The 26,229-nt window shown below is 38.9% G+C and overlaps 3 protein-coding genes and 1 long non-coding RNA gene across 6 annotated transcripts in view; 1 reads left to right on the top strand and 3 right to left on the bottom strand.

Moving 5' to 3' along the window:
* Positions 1-1,799: 1,799 nt before the first annotated feature.
* LOC103394765 (solute carrier family 22 member 5-like) lies at positions 1,800-6,869 on the bottom strand. The gene is made up of 10 exons (XM_008332199.3): positions 6,355-6,869; positions 6,116-6,219; positions 5,898-6,052; positions 5,629-5,800; positions 5,009-5,135; positions 4,643-4,743; positions 4,313-4,527; positions 3,109-3,291; positions 2,887-3,022; positions 1,800-2,764 (listed from the first exon to the last, which is right to left on the bottom strand). Exons 1-10 carry the CDS (start codon positions 6,760-6,762, stop codon positions 2,686-2,688), a joined length of 1,680 nt encoding a protein of 559 aa, XP_008330421.1. The 5' UTR covers positions 6,763-6,869; the 3' UTR covers positions 1,800-2,685.
* A 992-nt stretch (positions 6,870-7,861) lies between these two features.
* Positions 7,862-13,601, bottom strand: slc22a5 (solute carrier family 22 member 5). Of its 2 annotated transcripts, none has more exons than XM_008332197.3 (10): positions 12,386-13,601; positions 12,173-12,276; positions 10,885-11,039; positions 10,618-10,789; positions 10,067-10,193; positions 9,810-9,904; positions 9,219-9,433; positions 8,481-8,663; positions 8,217-8,352; positions 7,862-8,109 (listed from the first exon to the last, which is right to left on the bottom strand). In XM_008332197.3, the coding sequence occupies exons 1-10, from the start codon at positions 12,773-12,775 to the stop codon at positions 8,010-8,012; spliced, it is 1,677 nt and encodes a 558-aa protein (XP_008330419.1). In that variant the 5' UTR covers positions 12,776-13,601; the 3' UTR covers positions 7,862-8,009. The 2 variants fall into 2 exon arrangements, with proteins under 2 accessions (XP_008330419.1, XP_008330420.1); XM_008332198.3 differs by having other exon boundaries at positions 9,810-9,898.
* A 1,243-nt stretch (positions 13,602-14,844) lies between these two features.
* Positions 14,845-23,895, top strand: LOC103394763 (solute carrier family 22 member 5-like). The gene is made up of 10 exons (XM_008332196.3): positions 14,845-17,381; positions 18,156-18,259; positions 19,141-19,295; positions 19,385-19,556; positions 19,844-19,970; positions 20,847-20,944; positions 21,419-21,633; positions 22,499-22,681; positions 23,402-23,537; positions 23,752-23,895. The coding sequence occupies exons 1-10, from the start codon at positions 16,983-16,985 to the stop codon at positions 23,873-23,875; spliced, it is 1,713 nt and encodes a 570-aa protein (XP_008330418.1). The 5' UTR covers positions 14,845-16,982; the 3' UTR covers positions 23,876-23,895.
* LOC107990066 (uncharacterized) overlaps positions 17,303-26,229 on the bottom strand; it is a 35,045-nt gene continuing 26,118 nt past the window's right edge. For both annotated transcript variants that reach the window (XR_003052862.1, XR_003052863.1), the window contains 4 exons: positions 26,026-26,129; positions 25,720-25,864; positions 23,731-24,315; positions 17,303-17,424 (listed from right to left, as the gene is read on the bottom strand). This is a non-coding gene — a long non-coding RNA (uncharacterized LOC107990066). The remainder of the gene's footprint in view (positions 17,425-23,730; positions 24,316-25,719; positions 25,865-26,025; positions 26,130-26,229) is intronic.

The raw sequence follows: 26,229 nt of genomic DNA, 5'->3' as shown, positions 1-26,229 counted from the left end.
ACCCATTCAAATGATCAGAATCAAGTGTCCTAATCCATTGGCCTGGCCACAGGTGTATAAAGTGCAAAGAGGTCGCCGACTGTATGCACAGTCAATTGCTACAGAGCTACAAACTTCATGTGACCTTCAGATTAGCCCAAGTACAATACGCAGAGAGCTTCATGGAATGGGTTTCCATGGCCGAGCAGCTGCAGCCAAGCCACACATCACCAAGTGCAATGCAAAGCGTCGGATGCAATGGTGTAAAGCACGCCGCCACTGGCCTCTAGAGCAGTGGAGACGCGTTCTCTGGAGTGATGAATCAAGCTTTTCCATCTGGCAATCTGATGGACGAGTCTGGGTTTGGAGGTTGCCAGGAGAACGGTACATTTCAGACTGCATTGTGCCGACTGTGAAATTTGGTGGAGGAGGAATTATGGTGTGGGGTTGTTTTTCAGGAGCTGGGCTTGGCCCTTTAGTTCCAGTGAAAGGAACTTTGAATGATTCAGGATACCAAAACATTTTGGACAATTCCATGCTCCCAACCTTATGGGAACAGTTTGGAGCGGGCCCCTTCCTCTTCCAGCATGACTGTGCACCAGTGCCATAAAGACATGGATGACAGAGTCTGGTGGAGTCCGGAGTCCTGACCTGAACCTGATAGAACACCTTTGGGATGAATTAGAGCGGAGACTGAGAGCCAGGCCTTCTCGACCAACATCAGTGTGTGACCTCACCAATGCGCTTTTGGAAGAATGGTCAAAAATTCCTATAAACACTCTCCTCAACCTTGTGGACAGTCTTCCCAGAAGAGTTGAAGCTGTAATAGCTGCAAAAGGTGGACCGACATCATATTGAACTCTGGGTTAGGAATGGGATGGCACTTCAGTTCATAGTATGAGTCAAGGCAGGTGAGCCAATACTTTTGGTCATATAGTGTAGTTCTCACTTTCCAAAAGGTTGGTGACCCCTGACTTATTGCACAACACCTCCCTTTCATATCTTTTTTTTCTGCAGGATATTATGTGAAATAATTTGGAATATCTCTGGCACTTTGTTTCCTTTTTCATTGATTTAACCTTTCAAAATATTTTAAATTTTTTTAAATTTATTTCTTTTTTTTACAGGATGCTATTCATCTTTATTTTGCTGTGACTGTGATAATGATTTAAAATTTCACCTCCATTTGATCAAGACTTTTACTAAGATAAGGGTCACCAAAACACTTAAGTACATCAAATTGATATATATTATTTTAACGTATTTGAATTACACATATAATTCCTAGGCAAAATGAGATACACTGTGTGAAAAATTTATAATACATTTATGTTTAAATGATCTGAGAGAAATATAAATGAGTTGGTTAAGTACATTTCTTTTTACTTTTTATGAGTTCTCCTCCCTCCTCCCCTGAAATAGATACTGTATTTCAAGGTTCTCTGAAGACAAAATGACATATCTTTTAAAATGTGTGAACTATTATCATAAGAGCTGTATATACATAAACATTAATTCGAGGCTTCACACAATTGAAACTGTACGTTTTTAACCGGTTATGTCACGGTGGTATAGACTGTAGAGAATGAAATAGTTAGATAAACCAGAGCACCAGTTAAAGCGCCAGCTTTAACAATGATTACCAAATAGCAAAGAAATGAGAAAAGCAAGTCCCAAATTAGTACCTTACAACCGACAAAAAAAAGAAGAAAAAAGAAAATACTCACCTTAGCTTGCGCATCATTTATGTCCGGCTTGTAGTTGTAGATATTCCAACCCGAATTTCTGTCTAAAAAGATGAAACAAACGCTTTGCCTTCGTGCATTTTGTTGCTTCTACTTTCACTTTTATTTCCACCCGCCTTCGGGGCGAAAACACTACGTCACAGTAAGATTTTAAATACGTTAGAGAAATATAACCTATGTTCTTCGTCTCCTTCGCCACGTGTGAATGCATTGATCGACTGTAGTTCACGAAAATGACTGAAATCCTCAGCTATTTTACTCCTCGGAGTCAAATGTCGATTGATTTGGTCTGTATGTTTTTTTTGTACCGGAAATTTCTCTTTAACTCACTTTGAATGTCAACATGTCGGTAAAGCACCTCCCACTGATGACGCTGTGATTAAGGAACCGTCTGTAAAGTTTCTGTTTCACTAACCACAGCAATTTTCATTGCTTATAATAAATAAATCTTACAAACCATTGCTTAAAAAAACCGCTGCGAATGATGATGTCTGTTAAAGCAAACCAATAGATATTGTATCATATCTACGTTCAACTTTTCTTTATACGTACTGTAGTTACTGACGCATGAAACTGAAAACATTCCCAAAATGCCCATTTGAAAAAACTCATTTGAAAGATACGTTAATAGCATGGCAAACTAATGACATTTGTTAAGGTTTTAAAAATAGCGAAGGTCCCTTAGTTCAATAAGAAACGTTATTATATTTCAACATAAATATTATTCAAACATTAATAAAAAATTTGAAACAAGAAACATATATTCACAATATTTCTTTTCCTACATCAAATTGTAAGTCGCGATGGATAAAAGCATCTCCTAAATGTAAATGTAATGTTACATTTTATAATTTGGTCAATTTCACATAAAACCAAAATCGGAAAATGTCAAAGAAGTGTTGTGTGAACAGTATGGATTATTGTATAATGACAATAAATAACACTGTAAAACAGAACATATTTAAAATTGAGTGCCTTTAGTCTGATAGTTTGCTTCATTGTCTTCTTTCTCGGAGTGGGTTGTGTTGCCAACACCTCTCCTGGGGAACATAAAATAAAATATCATATTAAATATTAATATTAAATATGATTATTTTATTCATTTTGAACTAGTAAAACAGTTCATTTTGTGTGTATGTAAGTAGTCGGTGCTTCCATTTACCTGCATATTTGCTGCATTTGTGGTAAAGTCTCTGGTAAAGTCTTTCCAAACGATTCTGGTAACAGGACACACAGAAAAGCTCCACAGATGGCTAACGTTCCCATCAGTATGTATGGCAGTGGTGGAAAATATTGTCCTACAAAGACATGGTAGACATAGTAAGAGGAAACGCACAAACTACCAAACGTCACTGTGATAGTGCAGCACACAAAGCTGAATTACCCAAGTAAATGATGAAGGGAGAGATGATGGTTCCAATTCTGGCAGCCAAAGAGCAACAGCCCATTGCTGTGTTTCTAATAACCGTGGGGAAGAGCTCTGACGTGACGGCGTAAACCACACAAAAGGCTGCCGTGATGCCGAACTTCCCCAGCATCTCAAGACAAACAGCAACAACTGGTAAATCTGTTGAAAAAAAATCATTGTTCAGTCGATTAACCCTAAAACGGCAAACGTATCATGTTTGATACATGAGTTTTACAGCCCTTCACATGAGCAGTGTGACTTTTTTTCCCCCCTGAAAAACCAGATGTATACAATTAGATACATGCAGTACACAGATAATCCAACAGGGGACAGTAATTCACTCATTAGCGGGCCTTCAAGTGACACTACAGGATTACCATGAAACAGGATTTGGACACAGATGCTTTTGATGGCAGAACTTTGCCAAGTTTGAAAAGGTTAAGATGAGAAAAACATTAAAATTTTTACTGAAACAACAATAGGAACAGTTACTGGGTTGATGCAATGTGAAAATATTTACAATTTCATAATCTATGTTTTAGTAAAAACGTGTTGAAAATGACATATGACATAAGGTCATGTAACTAACTAAATCAGTCAATTGTCATTTTATTGTATTTTTTTGCACTACGTATAACATTTTTTAAATTTTAGAGTAAAAAAAATATGTAACTTGCTGTATCATATTATATATTATTTATTATTATATATAATATATTATATATATATAAATATATAATACATACATATAACTCTAAATCAGTCAACTGTCATTTTATTGTTTTTCATGCATTATATATAACATATTTTTATTTTTAAATTACATAATTTGGTACATTTAGAGTAAAAAATTAGATACATAACGTTCTGTATCATATTATATAATAATGTAATAATATTATTATATAATATTAGCCCAAAGGCAAAGCTCACGATTTACCGATCAATCTACATTCCTACTCTCACCTCTCACCGTCATCCCGAATGATGTCACTGATTGAACTTAGATAAGTTTTGTTTTCAATGTCCTTTGCAGACAAACTTCTTGCTTGGTATTTGGCAAGAACATTTACAGATTATTCCTTGATGTTCGGGTGCTTTAGCTCAATGATGAATTGTGTTCACTTAAATTTGTTGGTATATTTCACGCTACAGTCACTAAACAAATTTGGCACACTACCTGATGGAACGAGTTGAACAGAGAGGATCATTACACCTCCAAGCAGGAGAGAGGACGACTGGCACAGACGTCTGGGCAAGCGCTGGAGCAGTAACAGCGCCACGAGATAAGCCGGCACCTCGGCCACGGCAGATAAGAAGGTGTTTATGTATGGGTTTCCATGTAGTTTTGAGGTGTTGAGTATTAATGCGTAGTAACCAATGGTGATGATGACCCTGCAGAGACATTCGGGACAATAAATAAGTAAATCCTACACCGGTAAAACAATGCATCACCTTAACGTGTCAGGCTTTTAAATAAAAATATCATCTGATCTTTTAATAGACCTACCACAGGATGGAACACATTAAGGTCATTAGGAACACATTGCAGTTGCTCAGTATGACAAAAATGTTGTATTTGTCGTCTTTCTTTTCCAATGACACTTCAATCTGTTCAAAAACAAACAGAAAGTGATGCAACACGTCAAGAAGGCGAAGAACGGATTCAGGTTCCTGTTATTTCTTATTTGAAAAAATTATTTGAGATAAGAACATGTTCCTGTTATTTCTTATTTGAAAAAATGATTTGAGATAAGAACACCTCGAGTTACTAGCTCGGTCCTGGCACGAATTGTGCTCGTATCTCGAGGTTCCGCCACATTATTCGTATGTTAAACATCACCGTGTGATCATAAAAAGTTGCCGTCAAACTCACCTCCTCTCGTGTAAATATGGCCTCTGGAGCCTCTATGTGATTCTCTTTGGCAGCACCTCTGAGAATAGCCTCAGCCTCCTCAACTCTCCCCTGTATCAGGAGCCAGCGAGGAGACTCTGGGACAAACCTGAAGAGTCAAACATGTCGTCATTTACTGTCCTTAATTACCAAACTCACTTCGTTGTTTGGATTTAAAGGACGGTTGACATCCTCATTCCTCTGGTGCATTAGTGCTGCCCTTTGATTCGTGTTCCACAGCACTTTTCTGCTTCCACGCTGGCTCTGGATTTTCCAGTCAATCATCCTTATCCTTTTGGCTTCAGCTTCAAGTGCAATGCCAAGTTACAGGTTAAAACTTTAACTCTCGTGTTGTCCTTCGGGTCAAGGCCCAGTGGCTGATAATATACCTTTGTGTGTGTGTGTGTGTGTGTGTGTGTGTGTGTGTGCTCCTCGGATTCTGGGACAAGATGGACAACGGGAGGGTTAGCTTACTATTAACTTGTAGCTCTGGCATTACCACACAATGAGCCACTAAATCTGAAGGGTTCAACCTGCGACTCTGTCAATAACTAACCTGACAATAACACAGTCAGAAATATACAACACAGTATTACCCTTACCACCAAAGAGGGAAGTAGATCAGACCACAGCCTGCCATTGGAATCAATAGCATCCGCCAGTCCCTAAGGAAGTAGGCCACTGCAGGCATTAGCATATAGCCAGTAGCTGAGGCCATAAAAACCCCAAGGGAACAGAACACGATTCTGACTTTAGGACTCAGAATTTCCGTACCTGTAGGTGTGACAAAGCGATTGTTTTCATTGTTCAACCTCAGGTGTTTTGTTCAATTGCCTATCGCCGTAACAGAAATGAATGAAGCGTTACATACCTAACACAAACGCAATGATGTAGTTGGAAAACCCCCCTGCTCCAGCGAAGAAGAAAATGAGACAGAAGACTTCCCAGCTGGGCGAGAAAATCTGGGCTGTGATTGAAACCGTCTGCAGAGCCATCATGGAAAAAAGGCTCAGTTTCCTTCCATACCTGCAAAGACGATACAGTTTACACACACACAGTTATGATAAGACTTTTTTTATTTTAACGGACCTATCAGACATTTGACCTGACACCAGGGCTCCCAACAGCACACCCACGTAGTGGATGGAGGTCGTCAGTGGGATTTTGTATCCGTTGTCGCACACCAGGTCCCACTGCAAATTCAACAAGGGATTCAATAAGAAACGTAAATGATTCAGTGAACAGTACACACCACCGTCATTTTGTTTTGTTTTGTTTTTTATCATTTCAACCAAATAGGAACGTGTCTATTTTACAACAGATCTCACCTCTGTGACGATGGTCGACTGGTAGATTTCTCTGCTGTATGTCCAACCATCCAAACAAGGTTCCAGAGGGATTTCACTGACATTCACATCCACGTGTGGGAACTTATTAGACTGTGAGTAGCCTCTGACAACCTCCAAGCTTAACCTAGAGCAGGAGCTGCGCTTTTCAACCCCATTATTCGTTTCCACGGGAATCGTCACATTCCTCCACTCCTCGCTGATGTTGTAGCTCTCAGGGACGAAGCACTCATGAGACGGCGTGTCGCCTACAAATACGATATAGATGCCGATAAAACCGTTCGGAAGTATGCTGATAGCCAGGGCAAGAAATACCCTCACTTGGAAACGTCCCCAAGATCCAAGAAAAGATGTAATGCTGTCATAGTCTCTGATTTTAGAGCTTTCCATAATCTCTGAAAAGTCTTTTGTATTTCTTAAAATGGAAAATAACAAATACTCTACCCTCTCCTGCAGTGTGACAGCTGTTCTTAACTGCTGAAGGTTAATAATACTCTAGAGAGAAGTTGCTCAGTTATAAAGAAAAAAAGCAGTGCCATTTATGGTCACATGCAAATGAAGCGTGTGCTGGTGACCCTGTGTTACCTTATTTATGATTAGCCATAAAGATTTAACAGGTAATCAAAGTTCATGGAATTTCACAATTTGGATTAAAAAAATAATTATAAAACAAAAAATAAAAAACTTTTACTGTATCAACATTACAAATAAAATAAAATAAAAAATACATTGAATAAAATTACAACATATTGTGATCACATAACTTCACCTCAGAAAACTGCAGCGATGGTTCATATCAACACACATTATGTAACAGTGAGGGTGTGAGTGTACTTCGCTGAAGGCAGTACAAATGCATTTTTCAAGGAATTTTAAGATTAGAGTTTTTTTTATATCAATCAGACCTTTGTCATACGAATAATGAGAACAAAGTGAGGCCATGCATGACAACTCAGTGTGGTCATGTTTTAATCTAATGTTTGTTTATTGTGGGGGGTTTTCTCTCACAAAAAATATATATATTCCAATCTGACCAAAAAATTAAAAGGTGCATTTTGTAACATTTTCAAAATTTTAATAAGGGATGTCCGATCATATCGGCCGACCGATATTTTCCTGACTGGCCTGATATTAGCATCATTATGTAATATCTGCATATATCGGTATCTGAAATGAAGTGTTTGGACAATATCAGCATTTCGGATACTGGCAAAAAGTTCAGACATCCCTAGTTTTAATGTAACTGGTTAACGGAAACGCAATATAAAATAATTTACAGACTGCTCTCCTATTTGCATCAAATGTGAGTCAGAGTTCTATATTGAGTATAGTGAATATACTCAATATAGAACTCTGACTCAAGACCATTCAATTGCAATTTTACCCTTTTTCTAGGAATTCTCAGATTAAAGTTCTACAATCAATTGCCCCCTGTTCCTTTTCTATATCTTTTCCCTCATCATAAAAAAATCACATTGTGTAGAACGACTCCATGTGTTCACATTTTAATTTTTTGACATAAAATCACAGTTCAATCTGACAAACACAAAGTTAAACGTTCATACAAATACTTTAAAAGGTATAACTTGCAATATTTTGAAATAATGTCACCACCAACTTTGTAAAAAAAAAAAGCACTACACACTTATCGTTGACAGGTCTGATTTGAACTCTTGTTGTGATTGCAGGCTGCTTCCATTCTCCACGTATTTCTTCTTCTTTAGCCCACTGCACAGTCTGAAAACATGAGACGCGTCACTTGTACATTTTCACTGACTACTTTCAGTCTCCAGGTCATTTCCCTGATGCTCCATGAAAAAGATAATTGGAAAGATTTAACTCACCCCTGACATTCTTGCATCTGCTCCACTGTTTCTGGAAGATCTTTATTGAGCGTCTCCGGTAGGAACCAGTTAACAATAGAGGAGGCAATGGTCAGACTCCCCATTAGGATATAGGGTAAAGCTTTGTTATAAGTACCTGTAACAAGCAAAAGGTGTAAAAATACAAAAACAAAAACCAACAGTACACCGGACAAACATGGAGTTGGAAAGATAACGTTTAACAAGCTGCATCTTAAGACGCCACCGCACTGCCGTTCCACTCACCTAAATAGATGACGTAAGGAGCTGTGATGCTGCCAATGCGTGCAGCAGAGGAGCACATGCCCATGCCTACGTTCCTGAGGACAGTAGGGTAAAGCTCAGCAGTGTAGATGTACACCATACTGAAGGCCATCGTGAAGCCAAACTTCCCAGTCATTTCCAAGGCTACTGCAACCTGATGAAAGGCTGGGAGGGGGAAAAGACAAAAAATGTGTATACATTTTTTCATTGCTTTCAGAGTATCCTAAGTCTTGTCTTGCTTACCACCAATTTCTGCCAATCACTACATGAACTATAAATACTGAAACCAAACCTCACGGGAACGGAATGATGCATCGTGAATCGCTTACAAAATCGAAACAAATGCATGACAATCCGTATAGTCTGCAATAAAAAAATATGAATCGCGCATCAAGGCGTAAGGAGTGGCCTGCGTTATCTCAAAAAGTCACTAGTCATACCATGAGACTACACACTCCAGTACAGTTGGGGGCAGTATGCACCTGAAAACGTTGGTTATGACCCGCAATTACACCAAGATGTCATGTCCCTATGTAGCCTAAATGACATTCAAGTGTTCAAACAAAATGCGGGAAGAACTTTTTTCACAGATACAAACTATTATTAGTTAAATTGTTTTCATATTCTTTTGTTGTTTAACATATTAACAGTTAGCGGTAAATGAGACCAGACGAGTTTGACTTTTGTTGTGCAGTCAACAGAGAATCTAAAAGGAATTACTTTCAGGGATGAACTGAATGAGCAGCAGAACTCCTCCTCCAAGAACAAGGAATGATGAGAGGAGAGCTCTTCTCGGACATTTCTTCAGCAGCCATGTTGAAACAACATATGCAGGGACCTCTGCTGCAGCTGAGAGAAAACAGTTCATGTAGGGATTCCCGCTCAGGTTGGAAGTGTTCAGGGACAATCCGAAATACCCGACGTTTATTGCCATCCTGGGAAACAGGAAATGTTATTTTTTATATAGGTTTCACTTCATGAGATGCAAATACACACTTCCTACACTCTACCAGTGTTTCATGTTGACCTTACATTACATATCATAAATTAATAACCAAGGAAAAAGAGCAGGGTGCCCACTGAGCGGAGGTAGTGGTTGGATTCCAGGCACTCAATCCCCGAATGCTCATAACAGCAGGTCCAGCAGTTGGTGTGTGAATGGGTGAATGTAACTTGTAAAGTGCTTTGAGTGGCTGCCAAGACTTGACGCTACATAAACGCAGTCCACTTACTACGTGGATCAATAACCGCATCTTCATTGATTAACACAGGATGGCAGTGAGGACTGAGGAAAGGACTACTATCACTCACCACAGCAGAAGACACATCAATGTAATCCATCTGATTTTCTTGGATTTCAGAATGTCGAGCATGGTGTATGTCCTGCTGTTGGATGGCCCCTGCAGCTGAAATCAAAGCAAACCCACTGGCTATGTTTATGTTAAACAGAAAACAAAGGAAAAACATGTTTAGCTTTAGTTGGACGGACAAATATGCTCAGATCAATAATAAATGCTACACATCATGCACATACAATATTAACAGCAATGACCACATGATAACTTTACCTCCAGTGTTCTGAAAATAACAGTCGGAGCTTCTACTCTGTTTTTCCTTGCAGCAATTCTCACAATCACTTCGGCCTCCTTCACTCTTCCCTGGGTGATTAGCCACCGAGGAGATTCTGGGATGAACCTAAAAAGTAAATAAAGTTAGCCTTGCTCATCACCAAAATTGATATCCGATATTGTCCAAACACTTAATTTCCGATATCAACCGATACTGACGTAGGCCTGGTAATATTTATTTATTTATCTGTACACACCACTGTGCGAGTATGAGGTTAATAATATGATCTGCAATGCTGCCATCTAGTGACCTTCAATTTAATATACAGCCGTTTATCCCCAAAAACAATTTTTAGGGCACACATCATTACGCAAAACCCAGGCATTGCGTTTTCGAGTTTTCATTATCGGAGGAAAAAATGATAACGATTCTTAAGGATATTACATAATATGCTAATATCGGGCCGATGATATCGGTTGGCCGATATTTTCGGACATTCTTAGTGTCGACCCATTAATGTTGAACATCATAAGATACATGCGTCCCATACCACCAGAGAGGAATGTAGACCACAGCAGTGGTGGACAAAACAACAAGCAGCGTCCTCCACTCTCTGATGCCATATGCAATCCAGGGTAGCGTCATGTAGCCGATGCAATAGAACAGGAAGGCTCCCATAGTTGTGAAGAGCACTCGCATGGGCTTACTCAACACCTCCGTTCCTGTCAAAGGCAAAATTCAAAGTACAGTCCTGGGCAGGAGATACTATAGAGTAGAAGTTAAAGGTGTTCTCGGAAGATGTGTTATTAGGTCATACCCAGAACAAATGCTGAAATGTAGATGGATATCTGGGAGGCTCCGACGAAGAGGAACATGACACAAAACATCCTCCATGAATGAGAAAAGGACTGAACCAGGACAGAGACACACTGGGCCGCAAGGGAGATGAAAACAACCTTTTTCCTTCCATACCTGAGCAGAGATAACAAAGAACATGGAAGATTCAGAGCACAGTATTCTGAATAGAAATTTTAACGGGTAAATGTACTAAATTATTAATATGTTGTCTGTTATGTTGTTGTGTAATTATGTATGTCTATATTCGATTTATTTACCCGCCAAAAAATTTCACACAATAAGTCAATAATATGTTTGTTGTTGTTTTTTCTTTTTTAAATACAAACCCCAAGATAAAACTCTTAGCCTTGACGTTGAATGCCTTTTAACATCATTCTTCTGTCGTTATAATAAGACATTTGAGAGCACAGTGTCCTGAACTTACATCATCACACTTTGTCAGCTTCACCTCCTCCCCCGTTGTGGCACAATAATAAAAACTTTCACCTCATTTCTCAAGTCACAGAGTGCAGTTTATGCAGCTGCCAAACGAACAAATATGTGTAACGACGCGAGTGCCTTCGAGCAGACATGCTTTAAACCGCGAAAAAAAAGCAACGGACCCCCGCCACCCGTCCCTACATAAGGAAACAAACATCGCCGGTAAAACAAACGAGTAACGGTCCGTTTGTGACAAGCTTGTGTGCTACAGCTAACGGTGCGTTCAAGTTGTACACAAATGTCGGAATTTCCACCGTTAATGGTAATTAAGGATTTTTTTTGAATTAACAATCAAAAGTACATACATAGAAATAAAACCATTATAATATAAATATATATTTACATGTTTTTGTCTGTTATGGTTATTGTAAAGTAGTATTTCTGAAAGCTTGCCCCCTCAGTTAAAAAATGAACTAAGAGAACTTAAATTAATCTTAAGAGAACTTTACCTATATTAAAAAAGAGTCAAAATCCTTGTTCATTTTATCCCTACTGAAAATGAACACTGCAAACATTTTAAAGGGTTTATCTAATATACAACTTAAAGCAATGTCAAAAAGGGATTTCTTACATTTTGAAGCAGTTTTTCCAGAGTTTCAACACCAGATAGGGCTGTTTGACACTTTACAGTCACTTGTTAAGGTTCAAGGTCCTTCCTAATGGTCAGTGCTAAATTCACTTCTCATCAACAGATCAATATCAACAGAATTTTAGCGAAGTTTAAACTATTTAAAACTTTAGGTTTAAGTTCACAAACGATGACATACCTGTCAGAAAGCTGCCCGGAGATCAAGGACCCCAGAAGGTATCCAACAAAGAGAGTAGACGATGCAAATGGGACTCTCCACTGGTCGTCACACACAAGATCCCACTGCAAAAAGCATGTAACCATGTAACCAAGTAACAAAGACAACAAAGAGGATACAATAGGAGGATAGAAGAAATCAGAAACATTTGAAAGAAAATACATTTAGTCTAACCTCTGTGACAATGTTGGAGTGGTAGATTTCTTTGCTGTAGTTCCATCCATCCAGACATCTCTCCTGTTCCAGACTGGTGAGGTTGACATCCCTTCCAGGGACGTATCCCTCAGCAGAGAGATTTCTCACCACATCGAGCCTGTATCTGCTGCACTGACTGTGCACAACCACCCCATCCACCTCCGTGAAGGGAATGACCGCGTTTCCCCACTCCTCTGTGAGATTGATGTCTGGAATGAGACAGTGGTGCTTCGGCGTCGCTCCAACAAAGACCATGTAAAGCCCATTAAAGCCAGTCGAGACAAAAACAGTGTTCAGGAGGAAGAATGTGGTCCAGAAATAAGGACCCGTCTGTCCGAGGAAGGCTGTTTCTTCATCATAGTCTCCCATTATTTGAAAAACAAAACAAAGAAAAAAAAAACTCCCTGCTCTCAGGGGAGAAAAAAAAACTGCTCTGAAATTCTTCAGAGACTGAGACACTGTATCCTTGTTAAAGTCTCCAGCTCAGTACCACAATCTTTGGGGTTGAGCTTTTTGAGAGGCAAAAAACGTCAACTGATGCCTCAGTGAGACACAAACACACTATCCAGTCCTAAGTTTGGAAGCAAGGAGTTTCATCCCAGAGCGACGGACACTACGTCTTCCAAGCAACACTGCATCTCACTTTATAAGGATGTAGAAAGTCTAGTCGTTACAAAGCAGTGACTGTGAGATCACTTGACACCAAATCATCACCTGATTTGATTAACAACAAGAATAAAATGATTAAAGGTGCTCGAACGGTCAATCACACCACACAGCCCCCCCTTGTGTGCTGTGACCAAAGAGGTTTTGCTTTTCTTAACAACATTCCACTCTTTTAAATACTCCACAGAACAGCACGTGTCTGCGCTCTGAACGTCTGCTAAGTAGCTTTAGGACTCTGATTAGACTGTTATTGGGTTGGCTGCAGAGTTGAGTCGCAAGTATGAACAGAATTTATTCATTTACGAAGAACTAATTGGAATTTACTAACAAGTGAAACCAAATATAGTTCACATGATCAGTTACTTTTAAGTTCAGTGCAGATGTTCTGTAATGATGGGGTCAAATCCTGAAAGAAAATGATATTTTGCTAAGAAAAGCCTGGCCAAAAAATAATGAGGTCACAAAAGTTTTACTGTTTTTTTTTAATGATTAACCATAATTTTATATCAGCTGGGTTTTATCAGACCATGTCATCCAACTGATACAAAAATGTATACATTGATTAACCATAATTTTATATCAGCTGGCTTTTATCAGACCATGTCATCCAACTGACTTTTAATCCGATGATACAAAAATGTATACATAAAAAAAGGGTGAAGCTGTCACGTCAGACAAAAGACAGCACTCTGTTAAACTGAGTTATCGTGTGTCCTTTAGGTATTTTGGAAATGGATATTGAGTTCTGATTTTTGTCCCTTGCAAATGTCTGTAGGTCACATCATATTTTTGGTTTATCGTAGGTTTTAGAGAGGTTTTAAGAAGAGGGCAAGGTTGGACGGGTAGAGCGTGTGCATTTAACTGTATTTGTATTATTATTATTATTATTTTTAAACATACATTTGTATATAAATATCTATAAAACTTATCTATAAAGATAAGTTTATATGTTTAAGAAATAGTTTAAACCCATTGAATTGGGAGTATCTGTGTGGAGGCTTTCTCCATCCGATACATCAATCGCATATTCATACTTGGACCTGAACACTTGATTAAATGTGCAGATCCAGCAAATCAATATCCCTCATGTAGGTAATTTCAGTAGATCAACAATGTAGATCAGCAGATTGGAGGAATTTATCAACATCATTAGCGGAGCTTACAGTGCGATTTGTTTTGTTACGCTGTGTGCGATTTAATAAACACCCAGAGACGTGCTATTGTGTTGAATACTCAAACACCATTGGTACGCGTACCAATCGTGGTACGCGTACCACAGTTTGAGAACCACTGCTGTAATGTCTTCGGACTGACTGCGCTGGTGTCTCTGTTTCAGTTTAATGGCACACCGGACAGATGAGACGTTCATAAAAGTCACTTTTTCAGAAACATCAAATCAACAATGTCTGTTCAAAGTAGCGCTACACAGTTCAAGTGACACTCTACTGGAAGGTAGGAAACAGTGTTTTCATTTGAAAAGTATCTATTGGTTTCAAAAGCTCTGCTCACTTTTCGTCCAGCTGGCTGTGTGAACTATGCAGAAAGTGTGACTTTTAATCTATTTATTTAATGATTGGTTTTTTTAGTAGGATTCTTTCAGGAAAGTTCCACAATGCTATAATAATGGCTCCAATGGACAAAAGGAATGAATGACAATGGGACATGTTTACATTCATCTGTGTTCTAATTGGCCGATAGACACTAGATCAATGTCAACAGTGGTTTAATCCACTCACTGTTGATGAAAACACTTAACACGGGTTATTTGAGGGTGAGTACACCTCAATGTTGTGAATGGGTTAAAGTACTTGCAATGCTTAAAAGATATATTATCAGTGAGGGTTTTTCTTATCAGCTGATTAGTGAACATTTCCCCACACTCTTTGAAGAATGTATGTATTTCCATTCTAAAAAGGAAATCATTTACCTCCATTTATGCAAAGACATTATGGACGTACATGCATTTAACATGAAGCTTATCTCTATAAAGAAAGTCACTCGTCTGGTACGGTAACATACGCTGTTGTCGACTCTGGACCTTCAGGAGGTCTGTGCTGTCACATGTTCCAAGAAAAACGTAATGAGTTAACTGGGGTCAACAGGAGTGTCCAGCTCACGTCTGGTCCTTTTACATTACAGTGAATCAGCAGAACACTTGCATAGACCTTATATATTTTTGTATGTATTTTTGCTGTATAAATCATTTGGCACGTGGCAAGACCTTGATGACACCCTTTTGAAAGCCTACATTGGTTTACTCATTTTAGCAGGGGTTTACAGGTCAAAGGGCGAGGCAACAGCAAGTCTATTGAAAGACATGATGTTCTGATTCTTTCAAGTTCCTAATGTTCTATTGACCTTTTGGGAATAGTTTTACTGTATTCTACCAACCAAATTTTATGATGTTACAAGTAAATGTTTTAAAGTTTAAAATTAAAATAAATTCAAAAAAAAAATTCAAAATGTTCAAAATTGTGTTTGTTTTTTTCTGGGGTCAATTTGACCCAGAGGGTAAAAGATGTAAGTATGAACGATAACCAAAACTGCCTCTCCTATAACATGTTATAAATGACAGAAATCTGTATTGAGAGATGGTATGAAGGTACTGAAGCAACAATAACTTTTTTTCCAGTTTCAGATCAATTAGTGAGATTTAATGGCTATTTTACTATTTTCGTATAGTCATAGATTTTTTGGATACACGGGCGGAGGTGTGTGTGGGGGGGCTGTTATATTGGAAGGGCTTTTTTATGTTAACAACAAAGAAACCTGAAGTACCTGACACAAAAAGTTGAGTAAAATTTTGAATTTTCTTGAGATTTAAATGTATGGGGTCAAAATGATGTTTGAGAATAGATGTTTGAAAATTTGAGAGTGACAGGAGGGTTAACTTCAAATGAATGATGGAATATAATTTAACCCTCCTCACTTCCTTTTTTCTTTACTTTGGATGCATAATTAAGTCGTAATTTGTCCTTTGGTTGAACATATTCTTTTCAAATTATGAATTATATTATTAAGAATTATATGACACAATTAAACATTAATTGAAATGAAATGACCATTTAGTTTGTCACAAACTTTTTCAATAAAAACTTAAATCAAATTATGTTTCATTTTACTGAATAATGTTATATGACAGATAGATTATATTCATTTTGGTCCATTTCAATTCAATCAGCCTAATCTGCCTGTGACCTTTTAATAATAAATAATACTCAACCTCCACTGTTGATGTGCTCTGAGGTAGAGTTCTGTTTAAACAAAGCCCTACAATACAAAATATTTTCTATATTGAATATATGTTGTAAATATGTTCATTGACTTGTGGTCGTTCTGCTCTAAAATTCTCTCAGAAAGTAGTTTTCCTTTGTTTGGAGGGAGAGGAAGAATTAAGCAGTCCCTCCCAGTTGCATTACCACCACCTACTGGGTATAATTTAGAACTAACAAATATTCCTAATATCTTTATTATTGCGAAAATATAAGTTAATTTATATATATATAAAAAACATCGAAATATATGTATATATTTCGTGGGCTACTGCTTTTATCAATACTGCTACGTGATCTCTGGTGTTTAGAGAAAAGGTAGACTATCTTTGACTTTTTGACCTTAAGACTTCTAAGACAATGTTTAACATTCATGGCTCCAAAGACAGGATAGGAATGGGTGCATCCCAGTGTTGTGTGTCCAATAGAGAACTATAGGAATAACAGGATTAAAGAAATGTGAAATGTCCTGCACGGCAGGTGTAGGTGCTGTCTTCTGTCTCCTGGAAACCAATGATTTATTTTAACAAAGTTTTGAATAATATGAATAGGGGGCAGGTGTTAGTTTGGGGTCTGGCTGTTTTGCAATAACCAGCGTGTGTCTTGGGTTCAGTGCAGCGCGCGGATCCACAGGCAGAATGATCGACTACGAAAGTGCGACCTCCTTCCTCGATGAGTGGGGAACTTTCCAGCAACAGGTATTTTTTCTCCTCTGTCTCTCCGTCGTCCCGAATGGCCTTGCCGGCTTCGCTATCGTGTTCGTCGGCGACACACCGGCGCACCGCTGCCTCATCCCCGCACACATCAACCTCACCGCCGCCTGGAGGAACAGCAGCATCCCGTTAGAGGAGGATGGGAGCAGCGGCACCATGGTGCCCAGCCAATGCTTCAGATACAAAATTGACGAGTTGCTGAGATTTTCAGAGAGGGGTCTGATGCCCGGAATTGATGTCAATCTGTCCGATGTGTCCAGAGAAAGCTGTCTGGACGGATGGGAGTATGACCGCAGCGTTTACACGGCTACCATCACGACTGAGGTTTGTGCTGCAGGAGTCACAGGTGCTTCGATGATCCGACACTCTGTCAGTGAAGAGAGAAATGAGAAAGAAATGATAGGCAATCTAATAATTCTAATAACAATAATAATAATAACGATAATTTTTTTTCACCAATAACTTACGGTACTTCTAGTTGTGTGTTGTAAGGAAGTCAATTTGACTAACAAGACTTTGTGTATGGGGCAGGTACTGTAAGCTAGAAACCTTTTTTTACAAGGCAGGTTCCATTGAAGTGTTTGAAAAAAGGAGAACTTTAGATAACAAGTTTAGCATTTAGCTCAGTAAATGCCAATTGTTCCAGTCAAATTCGAGTCAAATTCTCTGTCTGTCAAAAATGTCAAATTACAAGTGCAGTGCAACATGAATGACTTCCAAAGTTGAAGACCATGTCAAGGTTATATCATGGTAAAATTTTGATCAGACAAATGGAAAGCTTCAATGGAACAACTCGGCTTCGAACTTCTTTTAAAAAAAAAAAAAAAATTAATACTGTAAGTTCCTGACCAGATACTTTGACATCTCTTGTAGAAGTATGGCCATGTTGCATTGCTTTGTTTTTAACTATGGGTGTTCTTGTATATCTCCCAGACGCTCCTTTCCAACAGAGCTTTATCTTCAAATGAACAAAGAATTTTTTGTACTTGATATTCATGATATGTTTCTGTTTAGTTGACCTTTTGAACGATTCTATGTTAATTACCGTATTATATCCATGGAAGGAAAACGTGTCTGTCATTTTCTGTCTGTATTTAGTTTGACCTGGTGTGTGAAAACAGTTGGAAGAATCCGCTGACCTCCTCTGTCTACTTCTGTGGGATTCTTGTTGCCTCCTTCCTTTCAGGGCAAATCTCAGACAGGTAAAGTACAAAAGATTAACACCCACAGGGTTAATCTATAGGCATCATACATTGTCAAGTGCAAAGGTGAACTCTCACCTTTACCCTGTCATTCAGCCAATCATTTATTAGACCTTTTAACCACATGAAGATTTTGTACACGCGCTTCAGGTTAACTGTGGGTCTGTTTGCTGTTTTAATTCACTCCTGTTGTTTAATTTGACTCAGCATAGCTGCCCCATGTCTTAACTCAAGACCAAGGCCATCATTACTATTCAAGACACCACTGGATTCTGTGTGTGGGACACCTTTCAATTGGTAGGCAAGTCTCACAAAATTGGTTTGCGACACAGCGAGTCTCCTGAGAGCTAGGAAGTTACAGCATAAGAACATCATTGCTCGATATGAAGTCACAGGGAGTATTCCCAACCATTTACTTCTAGTGATATTGCTCAAGCCCACTGAGTTGTTTGGTAGATTTTTTTATCCAACACAGATGATTGATTTGCAACTGAGTGTTGCAAAACAAGCTTGTAGAGTCAAAATTTTAGACACTGCATTCACATTTTTCATTTATCATTTCAAGAACCGTATTTTCCGGACGATAAGTTGCTCCGGAGTATAAGTCACACCACACAAAAAATGCATAATGAAGAAAAGAAGTCGCTCTGGCCAGCTAGAGTGCCCTCTAGCGGCTGTCTGTGCGAAAATAACGTTCAATAAATTTAACAATACATGAAATTATATATTTTAATATATAAGTTGCACCTGAGTATAAGCCCAGCCAAAGGATGAAAAAAAAGCGACTTATAGTCTGGAAAATACGGTACAATATCAGCAGGTGTTTATAGGGACCAATCAATACAGTCATTGATTTTTTTATGCACTCGTCTTTTTTACAGGTACGGGAGGAAAATAGTGCTGTTTGTCACCCTTGCAGTCCATAGCCTGTTCATATTTCTTCAGGTTTTTGCTAATTCGTGGGCTGTGTTTTGCGCCTTGCACTTTGTTGTTGGGATGGGACAGATCTCCAATTACGTGTCAGCGTTTGTGTTAGGTAAGCTTGCCTAGCATTTATTCATGGTCACATGGTCGTACCGTGGTCACCAGAACACAATCTCTAATTTACCATTCTCTCGTGTAAAGGTACAGAGCTTTTAGGCCCACGTGCACGGACAATTTTCTCCACCATTGGAGTGAATCTCTTCTTTGATGTAGGATACATGCTGCTGCCACTATGTGCCTACCTGTTGAGAGACTGGAGGAAACTTCTTCTGTGCCTCTCTTTGCCTGGCTTCCTTTGTTTGCCTTTTTGGTGGTAGGTAGGTGTATGTTTGCCAGAGTGTATCTATGTGTATGTGTTGGCGTGTTTATTTCCATTTAAATTAGAATATTTGGATTTTTAATATATAAAAATATAAGGGAAAAAGTCAAAAGAGATCTGACTGTCTTCAAGGGAAGAGGACAATCAGACAATTAGATGCGTTAGTGACAAACAAAAATATGACTTTGTTGATAAAGAATGTGCTCAACTGGCCTGCATGGAGTCTCGTCCAAAGCCTTTTCTCTTATTTCTAACGATGATCTTGATGTGTATCGAGACAGGTTCATCCCAGAGTCTCCTCGTTGGCTTGTGTCTCAAGGAAGAGTTAAAGAGGCAGAGGCTATAGTGAGAGATATTGCAAAGAGGAACAAAATCCATCCACCAGCAGTAATATTTCATTCTTCTGAGGTGAGATTTGAAGCGGTACTTTATGACTTTTTTTTGACAGTAGAGTGACCCTTTAGTTTTCCTGCTACAGTTAACATAGAGCAGCATTTTTTTTTATGTCGACTAGGGAAGGAAAACGACGACCCTTGAACGCCCTAAGTCTGAGGGTGATAATCATTGACTATTTTTATCTAGTTTGCTCTAGAAAACAAATAAGGTCCCCAGCCATAACCATAACATTTTAAACCTTCTGAGCAACAGCAAGTTAACAGGTCTGTATTGTCTCTATCTCTTCCCATTTACAACATACTTGAGTAAAATATCCCAGGCTAGTTGTTTTCTGCTGTGTTTCATGTGACCTCTGCAGCAATCTTGGTCCCCGCTGTAAATACTCTCACTGACTGATTGACTTCAATCCCCAGCCAGGGCTGATAAACATCACACCACCTTAACTACTTTTGGGCCTGTATGTTTAGACACAGCAAACAAGGGATTTTCAAAATAAAAGTAACACTAGAATAATTCAATTCACTTCAATTCAATATTTCATTGTCACTGTTGTTGTTTATAAGATAGTACAACACCGTGTCATGTAGCAGAACTGGGTTATTGCATGATAAAATAATTAATAATAAGTATGCATTAATATGCTAATAACGGATCCATTTGCCTGTTTTACAGATTAATTCAATTACACATTTACCCGTCATTTACCCATCAATTCCTAACCCAATTACACATTTACCCGTCATTTACCCTAACCTTTGCCTACATTCCTACTGTTTTTGTGCTTGTGTTCACTCATTAACTTTTTTAACCTCTACTTAAAGCACATTTGGACAATGTCTTCTGCTATGTCAAAGTGTCCTCTGTTCCCTGAACTGTGCACCCCTGCAGAAGGAACCCCCTAAGGAGAGGAAGAAAAGGTTAAACATCTGCGACCTGTTACGTTCTCGAAATATCCGCGGGATTTCGCTCACGCTGTGGCTGGTCTGGTGAGTCCCTGCTGTCCTGCGTTTGGTACAGTGATCCCACATGCCCAGCTATGTCAACACTTAGGTCCTCTTGTCTACAGTCAGACATGAACAGTGTCTCTCTCAACCAGTTCATTCCTAACCTTCATGGCTCGTCAGCTCAACTCTCTAATAACCAATAATGAGCTGTCAGACACTGAAGGCTGCAGCTAAGATCAAAATCAAAACTTTTGAAGCAGCACAGTTAGTATTCATTTGTCCTGCAAGGTCAGATGCAGGCGGTTTACTTGTCTCCTTTCAGAAGAACTCTGACCTTTTGCAACAGAATATACATTGAACCATCACAGCAGGTGCTCCTTCCTTGTTCTTCTTGATCATTACTAATCCCACCCATCCCAGTGATTCTTGAAGGATATTTACTCGAACAAATATACAACAAGAGCAACAATTCACCTATTGAACAGAGCTAAACTAATTGTTGTGTTTTCCCAACAGGAACAGCCTGACCATCGCCTACTTTGTACTTTCCCTAAATACCGCAAACTTATACGGTGACGTCTACTTCAACTGTTTCCTGTCTGCTTTGGTGGAGTTGCCAGCCTACATCTTGTCATGGGTTTTGTTTCGCTGGTGCTCCAGTCGGCTGAGCGTCTCCTCATCTCTCATTGCTTGTGGAGTACTGCTGCTCTTCGTTCAGCTGATACCAGCAAGTATGGCACAAAAATGTTACAGTACTTTAAAAAAAAAAAAAGAACGTTGTTAAGCCCTATCCATATTTGTCCCACATGGTACAAGGTTCCTGACTGGTCTGTGAACACAACTTGGCTCTTACAAAGTGAACCTGTGGAGGCAGAAGGCTAAGCTTCAAGGTTCTTAAATATTGCTTAAATACTGCTTTAATATTACAACAAATACTACACAACAAGGACAGTCCCTTCTTGTTGAGAAAGTTGAAGAGCATCCTGTACGCCACTTATCTCCCATATTTTTTCAGCTCCCTAAATCTAATGTAGTTTTACGTATAGTTTCAAAATATGAATGAATATTAGCTCGTATTAAAATGCTAATAAGAATTGTTCATAGGTTGACACTTACTTGACGTCAAACTTATCTTTTTCAAGGACAGTTCATAAAATAAATAAATAAAACTTTGTCAATCCCTTGGGAGTTCTCTTTGGGAAATTAAGGCAAATTAAGAGAAAATACAAAGTTGTATCTCATAATGTCAGTTAATGTTGGACAGCACCTGTAATGATATTTTGAGTACGGTAAGCAGTAGTCCAACATCCTGCCTATGTTAATCAGTCTTGTATTTTATTGTACTGTACAGTACTAGACTTAACTGTAATGTGCTATACTACAGTATACTGTACAACACCGTACTATCTATACTACACTTTACTATAATGCTTTATATGCATATTATAATTATTTCTTTCTATTGATTTTTTTTGCTCTTTTTTTTAAACACCCACAGCGTGTTTGACATAAAGTAAATCATTATATACAGCACATGCAGTTCCTTTATCCAAATCCATTTCAAACAACTGAATGATCCACTTCTGCCTTTTTCAGACCTGGTCCTCTTGGCTATAACACTTGAGATGATGGGGAAGTTTGCCGTGTCCACAGCCTACGCCTTTGTGTATGCATACACTGCAGAACTGTACCCCACTGTGCTGAGGAACACAGCTATTGGTGCATGTTCCACAGCCTCCAGAATAGGCAGCATCATTGCTCCTTATTTCATCTACTTAAGTAAGGATTCACACGTTTCTGCCAGAAAATCTGGTCCTTTTTCTAACATCATCTACAAACAAGTCACACTTACTCTAACAGGCAGACTTTGGAGTTACTTGTGGACACACACGGCAGAGCAACCCGACACGAAGAGCAGAAGACTTAATGTTTCAGCCATTCTTTACTGCAGCATGTCCTCAAACTACTGTTCATGGTTTTAAAATGGCTGATGCATGATGGTTCCATAGTGCACACAAATACCCATCAAATATTTATCTCTACATTGGTGACGACTGCACAGTAATATACTGTGGTGTTCTGCTTTTCTTTTTCCACTTAACATTAACCCTTCCGTCCCTCAGTTACACAGCCACTCAGAGTGGAATAATATTTTATAGATACGTTTGGATGATCTGTAGTATATTATCCATTGTAGTCTATTATATTTTGTTCAGCATTGCTAAGGTTACTTTTACATTTCATGAACAACATTACAAAGACTAATCTGCTTTTTTTTTTTTTTTTACCCCGCACAAGAGTGAAGCAGACTTCCTTCCAGCTGGACTGGATAATGAAGTTTTTGTTAAGTTTATTAGCCCTAATTTATCGGTCTGACCACAGACGACTATTTCTTCCGTCCTTTAGAACTTCACCCTTTGTCGTATTGTTCTGAGTTGTCTCTTTGTGCCAAGGTTGTATTTCCTCTTTTTTTTCTCTCTGACGTACACGCTGCCACAGGGAGATATTGGACTTCTCTGCCCTACATCCTAATGGGAAGTCTCACAGCTGTGACGGGGTTGCTGAGCCTACTGCTGCCTGAGAGCTTTGGAAGGCCTCTGCCAGACACCATGGCTCAAATGCAGCACTTCCCTGGGTAAGAGAGCGTGTCCCTCACAAATGGGCTGGCCAGCATTGAGTATTCTAAAAGGTTACCAATCTGGGGTTCTTATATTTTTGGTCAACATGGAGAAAAGTTCATTTTTCTTACTTCTTTTTTATTATATTCGAATGCAATTTCACCCTTGTACGTGTAAATACCAGACTTTAAATACTTTTTAACTACTTACCAAGTTTCTTTCTTAATCTAGATGTTGTCAGAAGACTCCGTACACAGTCACAAAAACAGACGATGAAAATCCAGATGAAAGGAACCTTCAAGTCTTGAATGAAGAAAACAAGAGAGATCCAGTCTTTCAGCACATCTCTTCTTAAATAGCATTTGTCAAGCACAACTTTATCAAAACAATGGAAAGAACAGTAAACATGGGTAGATCGCGTGGCCTATTCTGCTTCATTCTGTCATTTAAATAAATCCTACCGTGGCCTGGTTTTGATCCAACGAAGGGTTAGAACTGTTTTGGGGGATCCAAAGCATCTTAGCTGAAGACGACTGGACAATCTTAGGTTATTGAAGATGTTTCGACTCCAACCAAGCGGCCTCTTCAGATCTCAATGACTTGGTATTTCAGTGGCTGAATACCTGAAAAGGGAAGTGTTACGGTTAAATAAAGGAGATTACCACGCCCCTGATTTAATGATGAATTAAAAGTGTTAATGGGAACTGAGGGGGTGTGTCATATAGGAGGTTGGTATTACCTGAAGTCTGCGAGTCCCTTGGAGCCGTTCCATGTTGTTTGGTAAATATGACTTTTCTGGGGGGAGAGAGAGAGAGAGGGAGACAGAGAACACATGACCACATTGTAGGTGGCTGACAGATGCCTTCCCTGTTGAGAGCTAGAAGTGTAGATGGCACAAAATAAAGTTGTTTGGACAAAAAGTCCAGATTATTCAGCGTTTTTTTTTTACATATGTAAAGTAATTTTTCTGGTCTATGGAGTCCTTAATCTAACAGACAGTTGACTGTTCGTGTTGCGTATCAACCTTTAGTCATATACAGTACTGAATATGCTTTATGTTAAATAAATCCTACCGTGGCCTGGTTTTGATCCAACGAAGGGTTAGAACTGTTTTGGGGGATCCAAAGCATCTTAGCTGAAGACGACTGGACAATCTTAGGTTATTGAAGATGTTTCGACTCCAACCAAGCGGCCTCTTCAGATCTCAATGACTTGGTATTTCAGTGGCTGAATACCTGAAAAGGGAAGTGTTACGGTTAAATAAAGGAGATTACCACGCCCCTGATTTAATGATGAATTAAAAGTGTTAATGGGAACTGAGGGGGTGTGTCATATAGGAGGTTGGTATTACCTGAAGTCTGCGAGTCCCTTGGAGCCGTTCCATGTTGTTTGTTAAATATGACTTTTCTGGGGGGAGAGGGAGAGAGAGAGAGAGAGAGAGACAGAGAACACATGACCACATTGTAGGTGGCTGACAGATGCCTTCCCTGTTGAGAGCTAGAAGTGTAGATGGCACAAAATAAAGTTGTTTGGACAAAAAGTCCAGATTATTCAGCGTTTTTTTTTTACATATGTAAAGTAATTTTTCTGGTCTATGGAGTCCTTAATCTAACAGACAGTTGACTGTTCGTGTTGCGTATCAACCTTTGGTCAAATACATTACTGAATATATGGAAGAAATTGTTTTATATCCTTTTTAGGCTAACAACACTAACGTTTGTATAAAAGAAATTACAGTAAAAGGATAATGGGCCAAGTTGTTGAGTCCATCAGTGAAGTAACTCTGTGTGGGACTTGAAGGAGTTGAAGAGTTCACAAGCTTCAGTAGGATATGATTTCCTTAAATATTTACAATCACCTTTAGAGAGAAACAGATATACTGTAGTAGCACAAACGACAGCGCATCCTTTTACAGGCTGCTGGTTTTGTTGTTGGACATTATCGTACATTCGATCAACTGCTGTGAGCCTCTAACAACTGTCATCAGTTTAAGCCTTTCTCACCGTGCACACGAACAATACAACATCCCAAGTATAAGAAATGAGTGTCTGCTTCTCTGACGCTGACACATTGTTTAACAGCTCCCTCTTGTGGTGTGAACCCTTCTGAAGCCCTTAGACTTCCGTTGCGTAGAAGATTATTACTTAAGTGTTGTGTACATTGCGTACCTGTATCAAAATAAATGCAAAAAATACTTACTTAAAAAACTTCCAATGGCAAGGTAACCTCCCATTTATGTAGGTCCTCCATCTCTTCCAGTATGGATCACCTTTTCCAGTGCTATATCTCAAAGAAAATGTTAACCTTTCCATGTTGTAGATTTCCTCAATTGTTTGTATCCAGTCTGAAATAGTCAGAGATTAATTACTCAACCATTTCCTAGTTATTGCCTTTTTGCTACTTGGCAACAATAATTGTAATACCTGTCTTGTTTGTTCATTTTAATTCATATGTTTCCAAAATATATAACACTAAAAGTGGGACATGTTTTATCTCGGTAATTACCTTGTTTTGGCTAGCCTCCATTGCTTCTTCTTCAGGCATCATGCTAACTATAACCGTATCCTAAAAGTTGTCCGGGAGCCTCCATTTTATGCTGCTGCTCGTACCTACACCATACCGGAAGTCCAGAAAGTTGTGCATTTAGTCAGTCGCAAGGTCAGATTTTTCCAAGACAAATGTGACGTTCAAAGTGGAATAAGGTGAATG

Source organism: Cynoglossus semilaevis, chromosome 19, assembly GCF_000523025.1.
Source record: "Cynoglossus semilaevis isolate Cse_v1.0 chromosome 19, Cse_v1.0, whole genome shotgun sequence".
NCBI lineage: Eukaryota > Metazoa > Chordata > Actinopteri > Pleuronectiformes > Cynoglossidae > Cynoglossus > Cynoglossus semilaevis.
This window is presented reverse-complemented; position numbering and strand designations above follow the sequence as displayed.

Bases quoted from the DNA above. Each gene is read 5' to 3' on its own strand.
- LOC103394765 (XM_008332199.3), bottom strand. From the start codon at position 6,762: ATGGAAAGCTCTAAAATCAGAGACTATGACAGCATTACATCTTTTCTT. The intron at 3,292-4,312 runs GTAGTGTGCCAA...TTTTTTCAACAG, and splicing joins TGTTCAACTCGTTCCATCAG to ATTTACCAGTTGTTGCTGTT. The intron at 3,023-3,108 runs GTAATTCAGCTT...ATGTCTTTGTAG, and splicing joins TCCCTTCATCATTTACTTGG to GACAATATTTTCCACCACTG.
- LOC103394763 (XM_008332196.3), top strand. From the start codon at position 16,983: ATGATCGACTACGAAAGTGCGACCTCCTTCCTCGATGAGTGGGGAACT. The intron at 21,634-22,498 runs GTATGGCACAAA...TGCCTTTTTCAG, and splicing joins CGTTCAGCTGATACCAGCAA to ACCTGGTCCTCTTGGCTATA. The intron at 23,538-23,751 runs GTAAGAGAGCGT...TTCTTAATCTAG, and splicing joins CAAATGCAGCACTTCCCTGG to ATGTTGTCAGAAGACTCCGT.
- slc22a5 (XM_008332197.3), bottom strand. From the start codon at position 12,775: ATGGGAGACTATGATGAAGAAACAGCCTTCCTCGGACAGACGGGTCCT. The intron at 11,040-12,172 runs GTATGTCATCGT...ATCTCTGCTCAG, and splicing joins TCCGGGCAGCTTTCTGACAG to GTATGGAAGGAAAAAGGTTG. The intron at 9,905-10,066 runs GTAAAGTTATCA...CTTTGATTTCAG, and splicing joins TTATTTTCAGAACACTGGAG to CTGCAGGGGCCATCCAACAG.